General features: G+C 32.0%; 1 protein-coding gene across 1 annotated transcript; it reads left to right on the top strand.

Annotated features, from left to right (window-relative positions):
* Nucleotides 1-9,585: 9,585 nt before the first annotated feature.
* On the top strand, nucleotides 9,586-20,014 carry LOC134710359 (cysteine and tyrosine-rich protein 1-like). Its single transcript, XM_063570710.1, has 4 exons — nucleotides 9,586-9,814; nucleotides 15,338-15,452; nucleotides 17,569-17,753; nucleotides 18,876-20,014. The coding sequence occupies exons 1-4, from the start codon at nucleotides 9,748-9,750 to the stop codon at nucleotides 19,022-19,024; spliced, it is 516 nt and encodes a 171-aa protein (XP_063426780.1). The 5' UTR covers nucleotides 9,586-9,747; the 3' UTR covers nucleotides 19,025-20,014.
* The last annotated feature ends 874 nt before the right edge of the window (nucleotides 20,015-20,888 follow it).

Below are 20,888 nucleotides of genomic sequence, written 5' to 3'. Positions count from 1 at the left end.
AACCTGTCCTAAGTCAGGAATCTGATGTACAGTAGTTGTCGTTTGTTTATGTAATTTATACGTGTTTCTCGTTTCTCTTTTTTTTATATAAATTAGACCGTTGGTATTCCCGTTTGAATGGTTTTACACTAGTAATGTTGGGGCCCTTTATAGCTTTTTGTTTTCGGTGTGAGCCAAGGCTCCGTGTTGAAGGCCTTACATTGACCTATAATGGTTTACTTTTATAAATTGTTATTTGCATGGAGATTTGTCTCATTGGCACTCACACCACATCTTTCTTTTTCATTTTTCGGATGATTACAAAGAGTCAAACAGATAAACGTAAAAATACATTTGGAGGTTAATTAGCATACAGTTTTGAACAAATGATACATTTTTATGAAACTCAAAATAGCCACTAGTCTATACAAGTTTCGAATTCATCAAACAGCGACTACCATAAATCTGCCAACACCTTATTTGAAATAACCAAACTTCCTCAATTCTACCATATTCAGTAATAATCGAAAACTAAGAAATAAAAATAATGCTTGCAAGGCAAGTTTATCAAAAGATTTTTAGTTGCTAAATCTTACTTAATTCTAAAAAAATAACAATTTGAATGCACAAAAAAATCTAAACCTTAGAAAATAAGCAATATAAAGAAGAATCACAGATTAACTATAAGGTATTTCCAAAAGACTAATAAATTGATGTCATATGCACGATTTGCTTCAGGCAAACATTTTATCTATGAATTGGTCAGAAAAAGATCATACAAACTTATAGAGAATGGTCTAAATAAAGCATTATTAGAAATCGATAAACAAAAATAGAGAGTACGTATGAAACCCAAACATCACCATTTACAAGAAACCAGAAGAGATGGCAAAATTACTAGAAGAAAACAGGAGAAACATACACATAAATTACAAGATAAAAAACAAAGGCAACAACGTATGATGTACTACTCTATGAAGTTGAGATTTGCTTTGTATTGAGAGTATACAAAGCAATATTTGTTCAATGTGTGTAGAAATAAGAAGATGAGATAGAAGTGCGATTAAGACAACTCTCTACCAAGTCACAATATGTAAAAAGAGAATTATGTTTGAAGTTCATTTGCAGGAAAGTTTTTTAAAGGACTACATATTAACTAATCACTGTCTAATTCAATATTTTTTTTACATTTTTTATGATATTTGGCCTTGAGCACAAATATTTCGGAGGTGGGTTTTCTGCATGTTTATAAGCTTATCAATCGAATTTCAAAAAATCAATGTCTAGCAAAAACTAAAAATAATTTTTGGATTTAATTTGGGAACAAAAAACATATATATATATATCCATTGAAAATAGTTATGGTTGAAAAAATATGACTCTTTCAAGAAGTGGAAGGTCCCTTTCAGTTATTCCGTGTACAAGCGACGAGGGATGTCTTGTTAAACAAATTCATTGCGTGACTTCATTAGATGTCAAAACGAAAACTGAAATTCCCGGCTTTAAAAAGAACTGCGTATTCATTTCAGTCACATACCCTTTGGTGAATTCTTGTGTTTTAGGATATAAACAAAACAAACTAACTCTTATATCCCTTAGGTTTTATATGATCTTATCCCATTTATCACTGCTTGTTCTTAATACACTGCTATGTCATGATTCAGTGTGCTTGTTATATCCTTTTGTGACAAAAATCAATATTATGTTGTAATGCTCTGTCTGATAGTATTGTTCAATTTGTTTCATAATAAACAACTAACCTTTGTTAGAAGATAAAAGAATCACTTTAAAAATGCATTCTGTATAGTGCTTAAAAGTATCCGTGTTATATGTTATATATCGATACTTCACGCATAGACATCATTATACATGATCAGTAGTTTGGCTTCCTTATTACAGAAGTATATTGATATAGGATGAGCAATCTTCTTTGATCAAGTATTTCTGCACTGCCTACGACTCTAATTATTCAGGTTTAATTTTGCTCGGTCGATGTTGAGAGGAAGGTAGATGAGATGTGTTGAACAGGTTAACTGTTCAACGAAGTACAGTCCAATTTGACTTATACCAACTGTGCAACAAAATTCAAATACAGAATATATGATGCAAATACTATATTTGCTGATTCCAAAAACATTAAAGTGTCGTGAGCTATTTAATAAAAAAAAAAACCTACACAGTAATAAGCATGTTTCTTGATCTATAATACTGTGTATGTTGCTAAATTGTGTGCTTTACTTTTACGAAATATGATCGAGTCACGCTATCTGGACCATGCGTTGTTTCTTTTTTTTATGTCCGTATGTTTATTTTTTTTATTGAGAAGTCGGTGTTTGGGGTCATTTGCAGTACTGTTCAAAATATTTTTGGTAGCTGCTCGACAGAAAATGAAGCATTCGCTATGCTTACTTTTAACAAGAACTATCTTTAAAAAAGATATCCGACGTATTTAAATTTGAGTATTTATGTTTAAAACTATCATTTCGGTAACCTTTAGAAGCACAAATATACGATTTAAATAACGTTTTCTCTGTTTGTGTTCAGTATTCTCGGTCCTCGTATCTTTCTGTTTACATTCACCAAAACCCCGCGGAAATCTCACATGCGTAGGTGCGTTTTAAAAGTCATGTACGTTCATACAACAAAGTTTACATTAAAAATTATATAATTGTCCCGAATAAACAGCTGTCACAGATGCAAAGAGCTATTGGAGAAACAATATTTTAATAAAAATATAAATCTTTGTAAGGTCTAATTCAAATATTTATAGTTTTTCAGATGCTTTCCATCACAATATAATTAACGAGACGTTTTTTCAAACACAACCAAATCGCCCACCATGAAAGCATTTTGTCCAATCACAGAAAGGATTTTTGAGCATGCGTATTCTGTTGCCATAGTTAAGCGTCCTTAAGTTCAAAGGGGCACAAACCGAAACTATACCGACTACGTCGGAAAAAAGCTTCATATTGGGACTCGCCTATCAATATGCAGACAACCTGATAAAAGTTACTTATTAGTGTTAAGGTCAAAACAAAAATATTGATTTTAAATAAACATCAATAAATTCGATATCTAACGGAGATGGTGTAAGTAGCATTTGGTTTAACAGACATTGATAGTCTAGAGAAAGGAATAAGGAACACCACGCCCAACGATGTGTCATAAATCTCTCGGACAAGTAAACATGTTTCAACTAACCTAGGGACTCCCAAAGAGTTGTAACAGGGGTTCTTTAAGATCATGGCACTTTACCAGCACGGAACATCGGATTTAACGTCCCTTATTCGACCGTCAATAGAAATGTTTTAGGCAGTAATATAGTTATAGGTTGAGATGAATAAGTATATATAGAGTCTAGACAGGTCAACAACATCCTACCAAAAAGGAAAAAAATTATTATGAATTAAGAACTAAACTGCTGTTGACGCTCAGGTATACGCACCTACAAGTCGATTCTAGTTTTAAAAACATGTATCAATGTTATGTTTGCAACAATTTTTTCTTATTTTGAAACATTCAGATAAAACAGTATTCCCTAGCTCTCAAACCGTGAATTTAAATAGGAAATAACTTGATTTCAACAACACAACTGGTCATTTAGTAAGATCTGATGGTTGTCTACAAATACTATCGATATTTCAGAAGTATTTAGCCACTTATCCTTGATAACATGAATAAACAACATATTGTCTAATTATCGACATTTTCTTCTATACACTAAAAATTAAAGCCCGATCACGTTTTTTTCCCGAAACTTGATCGCGTGTATTCTGGTTCCATTGATTGCTTCTGTCAGTTAGATAAATCCAATTTACTGCCATATTGCGAAGCCCCATAATTTAATAGAAGTTTGATTTATTGTACTTTTAGTACACACATTGATGTTAATCTCAATAATTGTCTACTTTTAACGAAATTGGTTGGATTTTTCGTGTAAATATTGATACTTGTGTCCAATAAGTAAAGAAGTTACAGAGGAATATTTTCTTTAGATTTGATCAACGCGACCTAATCACTCTATAAGTGATCATAAGTAAAAGGTAGGAGAATTGACGCGACTAAAATAGGGGCAAAGAACGGCTTAAAAATATGTTGATACAATTTCATACTCCTTTTAATTTGAAAAACATCTAAAAAAAAATGAATAGATTCATGATTATTTGTTGATATTATCCAATACATTCACATATGTGATCAACATCTAGCAAAGAACTCTGTTCAAACCAGTGTGAGGGGCAACCGTGAACTTTTAGTGAGGTGAAAGCTTTTGTGCTAAGTTGAAGGTCTCACTGTGACTCTAGATAATAGGGAACAGCAATAAAAAAAAACAACACTCGATTTTGTCCCCCTGATTAAACCAATAGTGTATGCATGTAAAATTTCATTAGTGGACTAGCATTACAATAGGTGCATATTAAATAAACGATTATATCCAAAACTTTTAGTATTTTGATTTTAATAATGTGATCAAAATGTCATTTCTGATGTCATTTCGTAACTAATTAAACCAATTTGACCTCATTATGCTACATTAATAATATTTAACGTGTTTGAAGCAATTTGAGCACAAAAGTAATGCATTTGAGGTACTCTGACAGTTTCGTCTGACCAAGTTACTTAGTAATAGAAACCAATTGTTCCTCAGAGAAAACAAGAAAAAGTCAATATATCTTATTACTTTAAATATTCGATATAATTCTACTAATGGGTATAGTTAATATCCTTTACAAATAACCAGGGTTTTATTCTCACTAGTAACTCTGTTCTCTATCACGTAAAATTGTATTTGATCTTTGGCTTGCTCACAACAATTTATGAGTCAATAGAACCTATGGGAGGCCTGGTTGAATTTGTGATGAATGTAGTTAATTGTTGATACACGAATAGTTTGTATAAGTTCTTTCCGACATTACTGTCATCAGTTACATGTGCATATTCCACACGTTTTGCTACAAAATTAAAGTCCAAGAGCTTGTAAATGTGATATGATGTTAAATGAAATCTTGCCAGATTATACGTCTCATATTTTGTGTTTGGAAAGAAATTCCAATAAATAGTTTCTTCAATTCCTAGTGCAAGAATGTCAAGAATGTCATATATCATTGTTAATACCATATTGAATCTAAGTTGGTAACAGGAATAGAAAATATATATTTAATGCAGTAATCTAAACTACCAGCTTCGGTAAATCAATCAATGTCTATAAAGAATAATATCGGTTATAAGTTGTGGTGCAAATCTCGTCAAGTAGTCTAAAGAACAATTGACATTTATAAATGATAATATCTAATGCTCAAGATTTTCTAAGTTTGGTATGATTTTTTTTAGGGGGTGGGGGGGTGTAGGAGACCCTAATCCCGAAATCCCGGGCTTAATAACACGAAATCCTGAGGTCCCAAATTTAAAAAAGTTTAAATCCCGACATCCCGAAATTCGAAAAAAAAATTCCTGGATCCCGAAAGGATTAGTCCCGAGCTCCTCAGCTTAAAACAACCGATCCCTGAGCCCCGATAAAGGTCCTTTCCCCATCTATGATCATAAAGTTCAAACAATTTTTACTGAGGTAGGATCCAACTTCCTTAGTAGATTTGTTACGGAGCTTCCTTCCAACCACCGTGTTAGATTTGTTAAGAAATTCACCTCCGACATTCTTACGACATAATTATATTTATTTATTATTTCTTTTTTTTTGGGGGGGGGGGGGGGGGTGCATTTATAAATTTTGCCAATAAACATTTCATAAAGCTATACTTGGATCAATGTTTGTATGTGTGGTCTCATTGATCTCGGTGGTCTCATCAAATCTTTTGTCCATAACATATTTATCAAAGATGGTCAGCTTGTCTGGCAAAACAGCCGTTGGACGTCAGAGTAATCTCGGACTAGTTGAATCCTAGATATAAATTCTACTTGTCCGCACTAATTTTATGATACATATACAAAGATATGAAGACCTTTATTATCTGCCATTAGGCTGTTAATTTTTAGTTCGCAAGACAAGTCATGCAGAACATTTTTTTCATTTTTTTTTCTCTTTCAATTCTAATGTTATTTTATTTTAATTTGTAAACCCTTTGAAAATGTTCCAATACATACAATTGATTTTTGCTCTCTCTGTTTATAAGTTCCGGTAATTTACAAGTACATACATTTTCATTTTATTTGTAATGGTTTAATCTTGTATTCTATGTTGCTCCGTGTGATATAAAGAACAGAATGTCCGACAACGATATGTTCAAGACCCACGACCTGGACAAATTAAATAAAGAAACGAGATTAGAAAATAGTGAATTTGGAGTCTCTTTTTTTGAATAGAACAATTTATCATTTTACTGGTACTAGCCACCAGGCACACACTTAACTCGATTTGTTAGGCAATTATTTGGTCGAACACTATATACATACAGTGTAAAAGAATTAATAGTGATAGATAACAGCGAGACAGTTAGTATTATAACTCGATATAGATCTATGAATTTGTTTCCTTTTTCTGTTGTGTATTTTCATACATTTTATGATGGTCACTGACTGGAGCGAAAATATGTTTTATCACGATGCAAATGATTGTTCTTTCTGTGTGGCGTATTCAAACATTTTTAAAAAGAAGGGGGCACTGACTGTCGAAGAGGGGGCCTGCTCCAGTCACGTTTCAGTGATTCACTATATAATCAACTCCCCCCCTAAATTCTGGCTTTGTTTTTAAAGGCAATACAAAATCTTATTTAGGGGGGTCTAATTTTCTAAATGAACGTTGAAAATACAATAAACTCATTTTTTGTATTATTACCCGCATTATGCCAGTTACTGACAAAGAATAAATCTCAAACTGCTACCAGAGGCCGTTTTGAATATGATTTATATGTGTACACTTTAAATTTAAACAGAAATAAACAAGTTGATTCTTTACTTTGAGTTTTACAAATAAAAGAGCCTGTAGAAATTTTGTGTCAAGAATAGATACACCATTTCCATTCGTTAATGTAAAGTGTTGTACTTGTTGATAGCATCAATCTTGTGAAACAGAAGATTGCCACAGACCTTTTATGAAAACTATCAACAACAAAAGCAGTTTCTTTGATGTGTGGATTTATGTCTAGTGGTTTTGCTTCTTAGAAAATATATCCTATTGATTTGAAATAAATGTATACACTATTAACATAACAAACAACATATTACGCAATTTGCCAAACTTGTTTTGTTGCATTTCCATAGCAGTTATTTGCAATAAAAATGATAAAGTCATTACATGAGTTTAAAATGTTATCAAAATACAATGTTTAAAACATGCCATGACAAACTACATCACTATTAAACAGCTTACATAAAACGACGCTTTTATTTGTTTTTAAACCTATTAAAATCCTTGAGACATTATTCAGATACTGGAATTATACTTTTACAGTGCGAAATTAAATTGGCATTGTAAAGAGGTTTTTTTAAGACAGAGCTAAATTTATTTGATTGCATGATATACTCCAAAACAGCTTCAAGTGCATATAAAAAGTTGCAGATTCGACTTTTTAAAAACAAAAATGTCAGTCTATTCTTTAGCTCGTGATTTCTAGCAAAAGTCATATTTTTTTTATATCTGTTACGTCATGGGGATTTTTATTTAGGTTTGTGTAACAATATCATGAGAGAGAAAAAACCTGCGTACATTTCTGTTAGCCTATGTATAGCTCAGTTTATCTCCTTACTAACTGTACTGAGTATCAAAAGAGTTACACTGTTTTTATCAATGACTTCTTATGAATTCTAGAATACAAAAGAAATGTGGCATACATATCAAGAGACTGCATTTAAACGACAAAAAAATGAGAGAATTCCACTACAGTTGTCCCATAAGTGTCTACATGTATTCTGTACAAACTGTCATACTGTCAAGAGCTGAAATTTTAACAACAGAAAACTACTAAATTATGAAACATTTGACTGTTATTTACGACGATGAGTCTTCCATGTACAAAGAATGATAACCACAGTATAAACACATGCAAGTATGGCATGAGTCAATATCGTCATGTTGCTTAAAGGGAATTCTCTTATGTTTGTTACATAATACAAAAGTTAATTTCAATTGGTAAAAACTTAAATATCTGTTCAGTTTAATTATATTGTATTTGGTTTGAAAAAGGCTGAACAGGAGTTTTAGTTACAGAGGAGAATAACTGACGTAATACACAGTACCTATAGCATAACAATTTTGGTAGATGCTTATATTTTAAAATAAAATAGAGTACATAATATAGCTTATTGAATATGCCGTTTATTCTAAATTAAACAATTGTTATATAGCTCCCTCACTGAAAGCTGATAAGATTTGGATTTTCGAATATTTTGGTCTCGAGAATCATTTTAGAAAAATTTCTTGTAAAAAATGCCCATCCGTTTCAGAAAAATTGGTACTGTCAATGTTATATAAACAAAAAGCATTGTCATTTAAAAAAAAAAAGGTTATACAAATCATTTATCAATAAGAACTTCAGATGTGAACTAAAGATTTACGGAACTATACCTCTGACTAATGTTACCAAAAGTTATAATCCCTTGCTTAGTCAGTTTAACAGTAAGTCTGTTCACTTGTTGAATTACGGCCACACTTTGTTTCATAATACGGCCATCCTGTTGGTCGTTATTGAGATGTATTTTACATTTTTGACTTAATGTGTGGATTAATCCAAGTACATATTCTACTTATACGATACTCTTCTTTTTTATGCCCCACCTACGATAGTAGAAGGGCATTATGTTTTCTGGTCTGTGTGGTGTCCGTTCGTCTGTCTGTGCGTTCATCCGTTCGTTGTACCGTCTGTTCGTTCGTCCGTCCGTTCGTTCGTCCGTCTGTCCCGCTTCAGGTTTAGGTAGTTTTTGATGAAGTTGAAGTCTAATCAACTTCAAACTTAGTACACATGTTCCCTATGATATGATTTTTTCTAATTTTAATGCCAAATTAGACATTTTATTCCAATGTCACAGCTCCACTGAACATAGAAAATGATAGTGCGGGTGGGGCATTCGTGTCCTGAGGACACATTCTTGTTTTTATTTAACCTGGACCAGAGTACCAGTCTGACCTCGATTACCATCAACTATTAATACCACAGTTTAGCGATACAGAAACATTTGAGACTCTAGTTTATTTTGTATGTATTTATACGTAGTCTCTCTTGTCTAAGTTTGTTAGTTTGGCTTTTTAAAAACAGCTACAGCATTCGATTTCTTTTTTGTTACTCCCATCGTCATCATTAGAATTACACTATCATAAGCAGATAATGCATTTGTAATTTTTGTCACCTGATTATGTGTATTCACCTATATATGGAAGGGCATTTTCCTATCTGAAAAATGTTTGAATGATAGAGAAGTATTTAATCCTGTGACTGAAATCTATAGAGGTTTATCATTTTAAAAGCAACAAATAAAAGAAAACACACTTTATGAAAATTTACAGACTCCTTTTCGTGTTTTTTTTAAACTCGGAAAAGAAACCAGAATATAGTTCCTGTTTTAAATCTTTAAATCTCAATTTACGGTATGTTAAAATTGATTATGACCTATACTCAATATAACCCCTGGGTTCCTCAGATAAGAGATAAAAATTTGTCGGGTTGGTCCACAACGCAAACATACCATTATCAACACAAACAGTACATTTTGAAATACAAATTTTGAAATGTGATTTTTTTTTTGTAATTTAAGAGTGAAAACATGGACATAAGTACTTTTTAGTTTGAAATACTGTTGATCAAGTAACATCTTTTTATTATGTATAATTTAAGGAGTGCATACAAATTTTTAGTGTGGATTATATTAATCCTTTATTTCATCGACAGTAAGTACTGTGTATATATTGATGTCCGACATTGCACTCGTTTTGCCTCAAACATAAGTGAAAGACCATTTTAACTTTTCACAAAAAAAGGAGGCCGGTTAGTGGGGCATTATGCTTTTTCTAAAAAAAAAATTCTGATCCCCAATTTGATGAAGAAACAAATAATCTAGTCAAGCAGAAGACAATATATTCTGAATCTAGATTTCCCCCATACCGTAAAGTGTTAAATATTATGGAAAAAATAATTTCATTGAAAGCGTTGAAAATTGAAAAAATGAGCCTTGCGTGTAACAAATTATGACTCAGACAAAAACAAACCCCTCCCCTTAAGTGAAATGGTAGCTACCTTACTTCAAATTCAATTTGATAAGGTTGTTCCGTTCCTTTTTTTTTCAACTCTACTGTCTCTATTCTTTATATGATGCATTCAAGTTTCAAAAACAAACAAATGTCCTATTGGTCATTTAAGTTCTCTAAGTAAATAAAATTGTAAAATTCTTTCAGTTTAACCCTTTCACGTTCCGCCAAATTGGACGTAAACTTATGGAAAGACACTATCTAAGTTCAATCGCATATAGCTTTCGCACTGAGGCTTACATAAAGGTCGTTTTAGGTCCATTTGAGAGATAAATGATAAAATATTTCAAAAAATATAATATATCAGAAATTTTGTCTTTTGAAGTCACGTGTTATCTGTCCAAAAGTCACGTGACTTGCGAAAAAAAAGTAAAAAAATACAAAAGTCTTCCGAAAAAGGTCGTGTGGAGACTTTTATACGGGCTAATAGGATAAAGTTTAAGTGTCAAAGCAATGTCCTAAGTCTGATAGACACAGGAAAGTTACCATTATGGTATAGTTGGAGGAAATACGTGCTATATGCCCCCCAAACGTGGATGCCCGCAACATGCAAAATAACGGTTTTCAGCCGTTTTTTCGTCAAAATCTTATACTTGACACAAATTTTAGCTTAAATTATGTTTTTCCAAGCAGCACATAGAATTTGGACATTGAAAGTAAAGCATCAATGAATGACCAATAATTACTTTGGTGTTTTGGGCCTATGAGGTTTTAGTTTAAGGGGGGGGGGGGGGGGGTGCAATTAGGACACACATTCTTTAAAAACATACAAACATTGTTTTTAAGTTGACTTTTATATGTATTCATGACCCTCTTGTTGAAATTGAAAGTAAGTTAAGTTAAGTTTCATTTAATATAGGAAATTATTTTTTCACCTCCGGCTTTGAGGTTCGAACATGCAAATCTTCCTGCTGCGGGCTAGTGCAGCTTCCCCCTGAACCACGGGAGTTCCAGTTTAAAATAATGAAATTTTAATACTTAACTCTTTCATAAAGCAACGAAGTGAAAGTAATCAAATAATCAGCCTGTTTGCTGTTTTCGTTTAGAAATTAAGTCTCGATATAACATATAATTGTTGTAAAACCCATTATTTTGAGCAAATATAGGATGATATCATACTTTAGTCTGCCATTTTTTTCTAGACTTTTACCGGTTTCTTTATTTGAACAAAAGTGTTTTCGACATTTCCATAACCAGGCACATCAGAAACAATGTTCTGTTACATCTATTTCAACTTCGAAAAAAAAAAATTCATGACTTTTTGTCTTTTTTGTCTTTTTTTCAATTAATATGGAAAGAAATGACCACAAATTGAGAGTGCATTTCAAGTAAATGATTGCGTTGGTACACTTTCAATCACTTTTTTCACTTAAGTACAAGTTTTAATCATACTTTGAATAGTTTCCCTCAAAAATACACGGCGAAGTTAATAAAAAAAGTCATATTGCCCCTAAAATCAACAGTTTATTTTCCCATACTCGACGGAAATATTAAGTTCAAATCAAAAAAAAAAACACGGTTTTTACAGGAGAAAACGTTGTCCGTTAGGGACGATTTGATACCCAACCGTACTCGGAAGAAGTTTTAGGCACCACTAATCACACAGCTGTGATATAGGGGATTGATTTGAGCCATCAACCACTTCTGTACGTCAACAAATGTCAAAGATTCAATACTTTGCGCAAGTTAGTTACCCAAAAATATAGCCCATCGGTACCAGAGTACCGATGGGAACAGGAAGGGGTTAAGAATGCTTAACCCTTTCACGTTCCGCCAAATTGGACGTAAACTTATGGAAAGACACTATCAAAGTTCAATCGCATATAGCATTCGCACTGAGGCTTACATAAAGGTCGTTTTAGGTCCATTTGAGAGATAAATGATAAAATATTTCAAAAAATATAATATATCAGAAATTTTGTCTTTTGAAGTCACGTGTTATCTGTCCAAAAGTCACGTGACTTGCGAAAAAAAAGTAAAAAAATACAAAAGTCTTCCGAAAAAGGTCGTGTGGAGACTTTTATAAGGGCTAATAGGATAAAGTTTAAGTGTCAAAGCAATGTCCTAAGTCTGATAGACACAGGAAAGTTACCATTATGGTATAGTTGGAGGAAATACGTGCTATATGCCCCCCAAACGTGGATGCCCGCAACATGCAAAATAACGGTTTTCAGCCGTTTTTTCGTCAAAATCTTATACTTGACACAAATTTTAGCTTAAATTATGTTTTTCCAAGCAGCACATAGAATTTGGACATTGAAAGTAAAGCATCAATGAATGACCAATAATTACTTTGGTGTTTTGGGCCTATGAGGTTTTAGTTTAAGGGGGGGGGGGGGGTGCAATTAGGACACACATTCTTTAAAAACATACAAACATTGTTTTTAAGTTGACTTTTATATGTATTCATGACCCTCTTGTTGAAATTGAAAGTAAGTTAAGTTAAGTTTCATTTAATATAGGAAATTATTTTTTCACCTCCGGCTTTGAGGTTCGAACATGCAATCTTCCTGCTGCGGGCTAGTGCAGCTTCCCCCTGAACCACGGGAGTTCCAGTTTAAAATAATGAAATTTTAATACTTAACTCTTTCATAAAGCAACGAAGTGAAAGTAATCAAATAATCAGCCTGTTTGCTGTTTTCGTTTAGAAATTAAGTCTCGATATAACATATAATTGTTGTAAAACCCATTATTTTGAGCAAATATAGGATGATATCATACTTTAGTCTGCCATTTTTTTCTAGACTTTTACCGGTTTCTTTATTTGAACAAAAGTGTTTTCGACATTTCCATAACCAGGCACATCAGAAACAATGTTCTGTTACATCTATTTCAACTTCGAAAAAAAAAAATTCATGACTTTTTGTCTTTTTTGTCTTTTTTTCAATTAATATGGAAAGAAATGACCACAAATTGAGAGTGCATTTCAAGTAAATGATTGCGTTGGTACACTTTCAATCACTTTTTTCACTTAAGTACAAGTTTTAATCATACTTTGAATAGTTTCCCTCAAAAATACACGGCGAAGTTAATAAAAAAAGTCATATTGCCCCTAAAATCAACAGTTTATTTTCCCATACTCGACGGAAATATTAAGTTCAAATCAAAAAAAAAAACACGGTTTTTACAGGAGAAAACGTTGTCCGTTAGGGACGATTTGATACCCAACCGTACTCGGAAGAAGTTTTAGGCACCACTAATCACACAGCTGTGATATAGGGGATTGATTTGAGCCATCAACCACTTCTGTACGTCAACAAATGTCAAAGATTCAATACTTTGCGCAAGTTAGTTACCCAAAAATATAGCCCATCGGTACCAGAGTACCGATGGGAACAGGAAGGGGTTAATAAGAAATTTCAATGACGTCATACAATTATAACATGTACTAGATTGATATGAAGATTGGAATAATCTTTGCAGTAAACTTGAATGGTACCTCCGATATTTACAATGCTGGCTCAATACATTTATAGTACACATCAGTATCAAGCTGTTTTCTGGTCATGAGGTGTCTGTCATTCGAAGCCGAATAGATTTTTAACTTTTACACATTTAAAGTGCATTTTAGGGCATATATTTTTGACGAAAAATAATGCTTTCAAAAATAAAGATATAAGTTCAATTGAATTATTTCAAAATAATTCGTAACAGTTTATAAAAAGGTGTGCTGCATTAGTTTTAAAGCAGAACTCATATAAAGTTTTATTTTTTGTATACTTTTTTCACTTAATTTTAACACTGTACTACATTATTAATAAAAATCTGTGACTAAATCCTACCTTTGAAAGTAAACGAAAATAAGATATATCAGACAGACACAAACAACAATCACTCAATTACAGGCTTCTGACTTATATTCCTCTTATCGGTTGTTTAAGTTATTTGTTTATTTAAAAAATAAATAAATTTGGTATTGACAGATTATTGCCTCTGCACTATTTATTGTACTCTGGGAAATTTAAAGCATGGTTTATACTGTAAAGACAACTCAACAATATAATATCTATATTAATATCTAGATTTTTAGGGATTTTCCAACATCTTCTTTTCATTTTTACTTTTAATTAAATCAAGAAAACTGTTGAAAAGATTTAAGGATTTCGATTCAAAATAATCTCTTTTCACAATACTTTCCTTCACACCAATGAAATTGTCTGTATGTATTAATTTCACTTATACAGGGCTTACTTGTACCATGGACGTATTGCTAACTTCCTTGCTTGTACTGATTAAGGATAAGCACGGAAAATCCTAATAAAAAGGCGTCGTTACTGTTACTGTTATTTTTGTTATGACATTCAGAGAGATACTTTTAGGGCTATTTTGAGATTAGGGTCTATTTCACAATATATTGATTAATTTGCGGGAAAAAACACATGTAAATGAATGACAAGGCGTGATTAGATGAATCCTACGTCAAGGAAGACATTTATTGTGTTATCTTTATCTTTGAGAAAGGAGTCATGATTACAAATATGTATATCGTAGTGCAAACTATGCCTGGTAACACTGTTATTTCCCAACTACAGTTGTATACATTTTAGACAATACAGGCGAATCAGAAAATTGCACTTGCGCTTTCTCAATATTATCTTCATAGTGTGGTGTACAATTGTTTGGAACAGTAAAATCAAAATTATTATAAAAAAAAGTTCATCAGGTTTAACTCAAAATATGAATAATTTTATGTTAAGGAGTCTTAAATTTTGTTTGACAGCTTGATGCATATCAATTGTTAACCCTTTTCAACTGGACCAAATCAATACTTTACTATTTAATTCTTTACCAAACTTTTGAAAAATATCATCCTTTATTTGCTTTTTAATGCATGACACACGAAACAATAACATGGGAAGGGGTATGAAAAAATATTACAAGAAATACACTGTTCACAGTAGGGACGAAAATTATAGGACGATAACTGTGTTCCAAGACCTCTTAATAGTACTAGTATGTTGAATAACTCGTTGGTTTACTTGAATTTCTACACAAATAAAACTAAAGATACAAATGAAATTATTTAAATTTCGCAAAATATCTTAACGAATCTATCTTTCTTTTGTAATTCCTTGATTTAAAAAAAATCTTTATCGACTGCCTGTAATAAATTAACGACTATTTAACAAACGTTTAAACAAATGTAGATATATTCTTTCATTTCAGCTGCATTGGCACGTGGATTTCGATCCGGATTTCGTAGTTATCGTGGATATATCAGTTACAGAAGTTACAGCTATACCTATTACTACTACTATTACTCTTATTACTCGTCGTCTCTGTAAGTTGGTTTTATCTGCATTTTTGTCAAGTTATTCAGGTTATCACACTTTAAGTCGAATATCTTATAACCAAGGATGTATAAGAACTAAAACAGTTGAAGAGCTATTATATCACAAACACACAAAAAAGACTTAAAAAATGTTGCAAAAATCCGTCAATGGTTGTCTTTGCATGAGGGAGTTGAAACCTTATTTTCTTAACAATAAGCCGATGATACCAACGTAACATAGATATCAACATTTTGGGTTATCCCGGTCTTATTATTATGGTATTCGTCATTTTCCACATTACACAGTTGGATATTTTGGTACTTAGAACTAACGCAGAGATAACCATTGTTTCACGAATCATATTTTTTTTTAAATACTTCATGTTTGGGCAGATCGACATTTTCTAACAAGGGGCAATCAAATAGACTTAAAGATTACTCCAGTTGTAAAAAGTGCTAAATTGAATAGTGGCTCATTACCTTTCCATAGACTAACTGTCAATTAATAGTGCTTTGTTTTTGCGTCCAAAAAATATTAAATTTGCACCCAAATTATAGTACATTGACATTTCATTTGCACCAAGTTATACAATTTCATTTGCGCCAACAAAATAAAGTAAAAAGTAATAATAATAATGAAATCCGGTCAATAGCGGGAAGAGACTTTCAATAATAACTTATATCATAGTTTTGATAGAATATAATAAGTATAACTTGTTGACATATTAACCAAATTCATCAATAAACTAAAATGAAAACATAAATTATTTTTATTTTTATTTAATGTTTTTTTCTTATCTAATGGTTTGCTTTCCATATATGTTAATGGGACAAGTGCAAATTCCTTATTTGAAAAATATCAAACTTTGAAGTCTATCAAAGGCACAAAACATGAATTTGTCCCTATTGATTAAATGAAATAATCATGGTATCTCTGGTGCGTTTATTTATGATTACACATTACAGACGTAATTCCTCATCTTTTCGTCTCCGAATGAATGCGCGTTCATCAATTTGTCACATTGAACTCTGAACCCTTTACAATTACAAAACTTTAAAGGAGGAGCAAAAGATACCAAAGGGACATTCAAACTAATAGATCGAAAATAAACTGACAATGCATTGGCTAAAAAAGAAAAAGACGAACAGAAAAATAATAGTACACAAGAAACAACAAAGAAAACTAAAGACTAAGCAACACAAAAACTTGTCGTGATCTCAGGTGCTCCGGAAGGGTGAGCATATCCTGCTCCACATATGGCACCCGTCTTGTTGCTTAGGTAGCAATAAACAGTTAGGAAAAAAATTGCACTCATAAATTTTACCATCCCCTTTTCATTGCTTTCTTGAAATATTTAGCTTACTGTTTGTGTCATATATGTGCATATTTTTGAATCAGAATGTTCAATATATTTTGTATTCAGCATATACAATGATAAAGTATCGTTTCTTTTAGGTGTATCCATGGCAATAATCTGCATTTATTTGCTATAAAATATTGCAAAAAGGGGATAAAGATGTCACATGTTTCCCCAAAAATTTGGCTAAAAGTAGAATTTCAATTGCTTGAAGTAAAACCTTATCTGAAACAGTTTACATATATCTTTCATCTCATTTTTTTGTAAAATTGCGTGAAAAACTTCTTTTAGAAAAAAAGTGTGTGGAAACATTACATTAATTTCCGGACTAATGGCCGGTTAAGCTATGAAAATACGCAGAGTCAAACAGAAAATAGCCCATAAAACATGTGAAAAATAATCTTGATGGCTTAATTAGTACTCAGTTGTCTGAAAATGAAATTTATTACACAATAACTTTCATATTTGAAAAATCCTCCGGAGCCACAATGCGAAACCAAACTCCTAACTGTGTATTGCTACCGTATGGTTTTAAAATCTGAAAAATAGTCTAATTCGGTAGGTCACATTCGTGAAAAAGGGGAAGGGGATTGTTGTTACGACATGATAACATATCCGAATTCATCCATGAAACGGTTATTCCATTACAATCAACAAACTCGTGATGGCGTCCTTAAAATTTGTTAAAGTGACTCTCAGATTTGTATATAAATGATTATAATCCTATTATATACTATATTTATAATAATTTTAATGTTTTATCACAGATCAACTGGTGCAATCGTAGGCGTTGTATTTGGTGCCCTTATAGGAGGTGCTGTGTTTTTAACAGGATGCATAATGTGTTGTGCGTTTTGCTGCTGTAGTGGTAATAAGACTTCTGGAGGACAAGTAGTCAGAACAAACCAAGCAACAATCGCCACTATTTCAACAACCGAGATGAGTTCAAATGGTGCGTATTAAATATGCAGTTTATTTTATTCATTCCGACGTATTTCAATATATCTTTGAAAAAGAAAAATGTTATAAGTTGCTTAAAAAGGTATAACCAAGGAAAATCCAGACGAGTTCAAATGGCGCGTATTATGGCGTATTTTTAGCCATGGCGTTGTCAGTTTGTTTTAGATTTACGAGTTTGACTGTCCCTTTGGTGTCTTTCGTCCCTCTTTTAGATAAGCAGAATGTTATAAGATGTTTAAAAAGGTAAGATAACAAAAATACCGAACTCCAAGGAAAAGTAAAATCACAAAAATACTGAACTCCTATGAAAATTTAAAAAAGGAAAGTCTCCAATCAAATGACAAAATCAAAAGTTCGAACACATCAAACGAATGGAAAATTCAAATCAGAAAGTCTCTTATCAATTGGCAAAATCAAAAGCTCAAACACATAAAACGAATGGAAAACAACTGTCGTATTCCTGTCTTGGAAAATATATATTTCCTTTTGTAGAAAATTGTGGATTACACCTGGTTTTAAAGTATTGCGATCACCCATCAGAATTCCATCCTTAATTTAAAAAAATATGTTTCGGTAATTAAAAAAAATAATAGTTGAAAGCTTTTCTCAATTTTCAGGAATATTATTCGAATGTCAATTGTTTATTCAAATATCTTTTTTTTTACCTCGGTGTTTTTTGTGGACTTTTTTTTATCAAAACATTACACAAGGGTTGAAGACAGATATTAGCTTATATCAAATCAAATCAAATCGTTTTATTGGTGTAAAATCCAAATATTGGATTGTTACCAAGACAAACATGACAATCATTACGATCAAATGTCATAACTTATCTTAGCTAACTTATAAATGACCATTTAGAAACTGGTATGTAATATAAACACTTTTCTACAATAGTTGGGGACTGAATATGAATATATGTATATAGTGACTTCGGTTTTATTTTATTGTTTCTCATATTTTCTATTGTTATATAAAAATTATATGTCTCATTGGCAATCATACCACATCTTCTTTTTTATACCAGGAATTAATTTAATATAACCTATTTGTGTTTATTTTTTACCTGAATGAAATAGAACAATATGTAAAACAATCAATATTTGTTTTTCAGCCACATTTAACGAACCCGGTGTACAGTTTACTCCCTCCCAGTATTCTAGTCCGCAGCAATATAACACTGAGTATTCAGCGCCTCCTCCAGCTTACAACGAAGTTGTCTCTACTGGGAATGTGAATTTAGGATTTAAAAAGGATACTTAATTTTGAGGAATTCTTAAGCTTTATAGTGTTTCTTTTTATATGAAGCATTATTTGAGTGTTAGATAAATTAGTTCGAAACATAGATTCAAAACTCACCTACATATATATGATTAATGAGAATTAGTCTTTTCAAGAATTTTGGGAAATATCTAATGAATTTTACAAAACCTTTGTTGACTTACTGTTTTTGAAATATGACTGATGTTCCCATTCATTTTACATAAATGCCTAAAATGATTAAAATTGAACTTTGAAATCAGAGAATATTCTGTAAATACATGTGTATACAATATACAGATGCAGAAAGTCAATGTACGATCAATTGCACCACTAATATTCATTGATATACATGTAAACCTGGTGCGGGATTTTCTAGCTGTGTTGAAGACACCTTGGGCTGTTTTAGGCTCCTTGGTCGAGTTATTGTCTCTTTGACACATTTTTCGTTTCTATTCTCTTTTTTATGTACTTTAACAATGGAAATTGTTTACAATTATATCAGTCACTTATATAATTTTTGATGTCTTCCTGTTAAAAATTTTGATGATCAGATTTAGGAATGATCATGAATAGCATATTGTCAGTCCTTCGATGATAGTGATTCCCTATATTATTAACCATTTATTTCCAAAAAAGGGGGACCGGAGCCCCAGCCCCCTCCCTTAATCCGTATATGACAAGTGTTTTGGAGAAATATAAAGGGTCATGCACAATTTATACATGCATTGCTCTTTTATACAAATAAATAAATCACATTGATTTAGTTTGACTTATCCTTAAAGGAACTTATATCACAAATGCCAACAATACTAGTATTATAAGTGACGCCGATGACAATGATAAAACAAGTGATACGTGCAATGTTGGATAACATGCTTGTGATTCAATTTGAAGACATTAAGAATCTCTACAACAAAGTAAAAATCATGCACTGAGTGACAAATTCTAGGTAATGTCTAAAAATTAACCATGCATTCCCATTTTGTCTAATTTGTCATTTTTGAAAAAAAAAAATCTTACATATGGCTGTAATGGATTAAAAGTACTAGTATTAAATTACAAATAAAGTAGTGATTGTATAAAAACATAAAAGATGGCTACATGTGCAATATGCGTATACAGGAAAACATTTTTCGAAACTAACTTTCCGACAGACGCTGAACTAAGGTTTTCTAGTGGTTAAGGAAGCTACCATTTAATTTTTGCCTTTTTATTTTTCACTCTGTGCGGTCCTGCCTTTTTTTTTAGTTTATCCTGACTTTTTTTAACTAAATTGTCGTCCTGACTTTTTTTTTTGCAAGTGCCTCATCCTGCCTTTTTTTTTACTCAAAACTCCCCCCCCCCCCCCAATAAAAATCAAATGGTAGCTCCCTAAGGTGAAGTTTTACGGGTACCATCACTAGTCAAAACTTATGTCGTAGACATCAACGGATATGTTTCAATTGTTGAAGCCATAATACGGTCTCTCTTTTTTCCATTATGACCGAAAGAAACTGAGTGCATAATGTGTATGTTCCGGACCATATGAGTATTTGGACCATACGCGTATGGTCGTATGGTCCGACCGTACGCGTATGGTCCGACCGTACGCGTATGGTCGGACCATATGAGTATAATACTCGTTTGGTTATTAACGGGCCGGACCATATGAGTATTTGGACCATATAGGTATATTTTTTTTTAAATTACATTATAAAAGTTTCAATAATACAAAAACTTTATCTTAAAAAAAAATGATGGTAACATGACAATGTATTATTTGTTTAATACAAATACTACGTAAAATTTAATAATGATGCCATAGTTAATTAAGTTTTCATCGTTAGTTACATTCTTACATGTAGGCTTGGGTGACATTTACTTC

This window comes from Mytilus trossulus, chromosome 1, assembly GCF_036588685.1.
Source record: "Mytilus trossulus isolate FHL-02 chromosome 1, PNRI_Mtr1.1.1.hap1, whole genome shotgun sequence".
Lineage (NCBI taxonomy): Eukaryota > Metazoa > Mollusca > Bivalvia > Mytilida > Mytilidae > Mytilus > Mytilus trossulus.
Note: the sequence above shows the minus strand (reverse complement) of the source record. Positions and strands in the feature narration are given on the sequence as shown.

Bases quoted from the DNA above. Each gene is read 5' to 3' on its own strand.
- LOC134710359 (XM_063570710.1), top strand. From the start codon at position 9,748: ATGTATAATTTAAGGAGTGCATACAAATTTTTAGTGTGGATTATATTA. The intron at 9,815-15,337 runs GTAAGTACTGTG...CTTTCATTTCAG, and splicing joins AATCCTTTATTTCATCGACA to CTGCATTGGCACGTGGATTT. The intron at 17,754-18,875 runs GTGCGTATTAAA...TTTGTTTTTCAG, and splicing joins AACCGAGATGAGTTCAAATG to CCACATTTAACGAACCCGGT.